Below are 1926 nucleotides of genomic sequence, written 5' to 3' on the forward strand. Positions count from 1 at the left end.
GAGGAACAGTGACCAGGATCATGGCAGAATGCATGGAAGCCTGGTGTAGGCAAGAAAACAAGGATTACTGTCTCTGGTGAAGGTTTTTCATGTCACTTCAGGAGATCAGTAGGGTTAGGGCACAGGGTTAATTCAATAGTGCCCAAGAGACAGTGTTTAGAAATAGAAGCACTGTTGTAGGGCCCTGATTTCTATTTCCAGCATAATCCAACCACAAATATGTAAAAATTATTTGTTATAAATTTTCATTTATTATAGATATATTTAAGTTATTTATATGTCATCATGATGGGGAACTGAGGATCAAACATCCTTAGGGTTAAGAATTCTTAGGACTTGCTCTTGGATCTGCTTTGTCCTGACTCCATAGATAACAGGGTTGAGTGCAGGTGGAACAACCATATATAGATTGGCCAGAAATATATGAATATAACTAGGGATGCTATGACCAAAGCGATGGGTCAGAAAAGAGAAAAATGCTGGGAAGTAGAAGATGAGCATGAAACAGACATGGGAGCCACAGGTGTTGAGCGCTTTGAATTGGGCATTCCGTGATGGTAAATGGAACACCGTGTACAGTATCTTTACATAGGAGAAACCAATGACAATAAGGTCAACAAATCCCACAGAAAATGCAACCATTCCAGACAAATTATTAATCCTGATACTGGCACAGGAAAGACGGGCAATGCCCATGTGCTCACAATAGGTGTGGGGGATGATACGGGCACCACAGAATGACAACAGCAAGATGAGAAACACAAAAGGGATGACAAAGATTAAAGATCTCACTATCATTACTATACCTAGAATAGCTACCACCTTGTTGGTGAGGATCATGGTATATCTCAGGGGATTGCAGATGGCAACATAGCGATCTATGGCCATGATTGTCAGCACCCCGGATTCCAGGCCAGTGCACAAGTGAATCATAAACATCTGTGTAAGACAAGCACCAAAAAGAATTTCCCTAAAATTGAACCAGAAGATACCTAGCATCTTGGGGATGGTAGCAGCGGACAGGCTCAGGTCAGTGGATGCCAACATCGCCAGGAAGTAAAACATGGGCTGATGGAGACTAGGCTCTGCTTGAATTATAAAGAGGATTACGATATTCCCCAGGAGGGCCATCAGATATAAGGTACAGAAGGGGAAGCCAATCCAGATGTGAAATTTTTCCAGGCCTGGGATCCCCACAAGGACAAAGGAGGAAGGATGGAATTGGGTGGTGTTGTGAAAGATCATCTTCATGGTTTTGCTGACCAATTTTACCACACTGCATTGACTTGATTCCTCTTCACATCATTTTTTCAGTACAAGGAGCAACATGGAGTCCATTCTCTTCTTTAATACTTAGGAGAAAACCCTAGAGTGGGAAGTTATAAAAGATTAAAGAGTCTCTCAAATTCAGAATTTACATATTCCTGGCATCTTGTCTTTCTGTCCAAGATGCACCTTAAACTTGAAGCTCTGCTACAGTCCTAAAAATGATACAATTTTATTATAATTTTAGAGGGACTTCTTAGTGTTGCAATGGAGAATAGATTGGAGGGGCAAGGTTGGAGTTTGAAGTAAGTTGAGTGAGAGGTGAGGCTAACATGATCTAATACATAATACTGGAGATGGAGAAAGGATGGCACATAGAATAAATTTGTAGGGCACAGTTGACGGATGAGAGTGATAAGTCATGTTTGCCTTCCAGGATTATGTCTTGGGCAAATAAGTGAATATTGGTGCTGTTCTCTAAGATATGGAACATAATAGGAGAGAGTTTCATTTATTTATTTTAGTTGATGTGTGCAGATGTTGACAACAGTATGTACGTATGAAGTTCGTATAAAGTCAGAAAGTATGCTTAGCAGGTAGATTGCTAACTAAGGTCTCATTGTTGAAGTCAAGTTTATGAACAATAAGTTTATAAAGGAC

General features: G+C 40.4%; 1 protein-coding gene across 1 annotated transcript; it reads right to left on the reverse strand.

Annotated features, from left to right (window-relative positions):
• Positions 1 to 303: 303 nt before the first annotated feature.
• Positions 304 to 1245, reverse strand: LOC119537705 (olfactory receptor 52E5-like). Its single transcript, XM_037840248.1, has one exon. The coding sequence runs from the start codon at positions 1243 to 1245 to the stop codon at positions 304 to 306; it is 942 nt and encodes a 313-aa protein (XP_037696176.1).
• Positions 1246 to 1926: the final 681 nt, after the last annotated feature.

Source organism: Choloepus didactylus, chromosome 6 (assembly GCF_015220235.1).
Source record: "Choloepus didactylus isolate mChoDid1 chromosome 6, mChoDid1.pri, whole genome shotgun sequence".
NCBI classification, from domain to species: Eukaryota; Metazoa; Chordata; class Mammalia; order Pilosa; family Megalonychidae; genus Choloepus; species Choloepus didactylus.

Excerpts from the sequence above, each read along its gene's own strand:
- LOC119537705 (XM_037840248.1), bottom strand. The coding sequence starts at position 1,245 with ATGATCTTTCACAACACCACCCAATTCCATCCTTCCTCCTTTGTCCTT.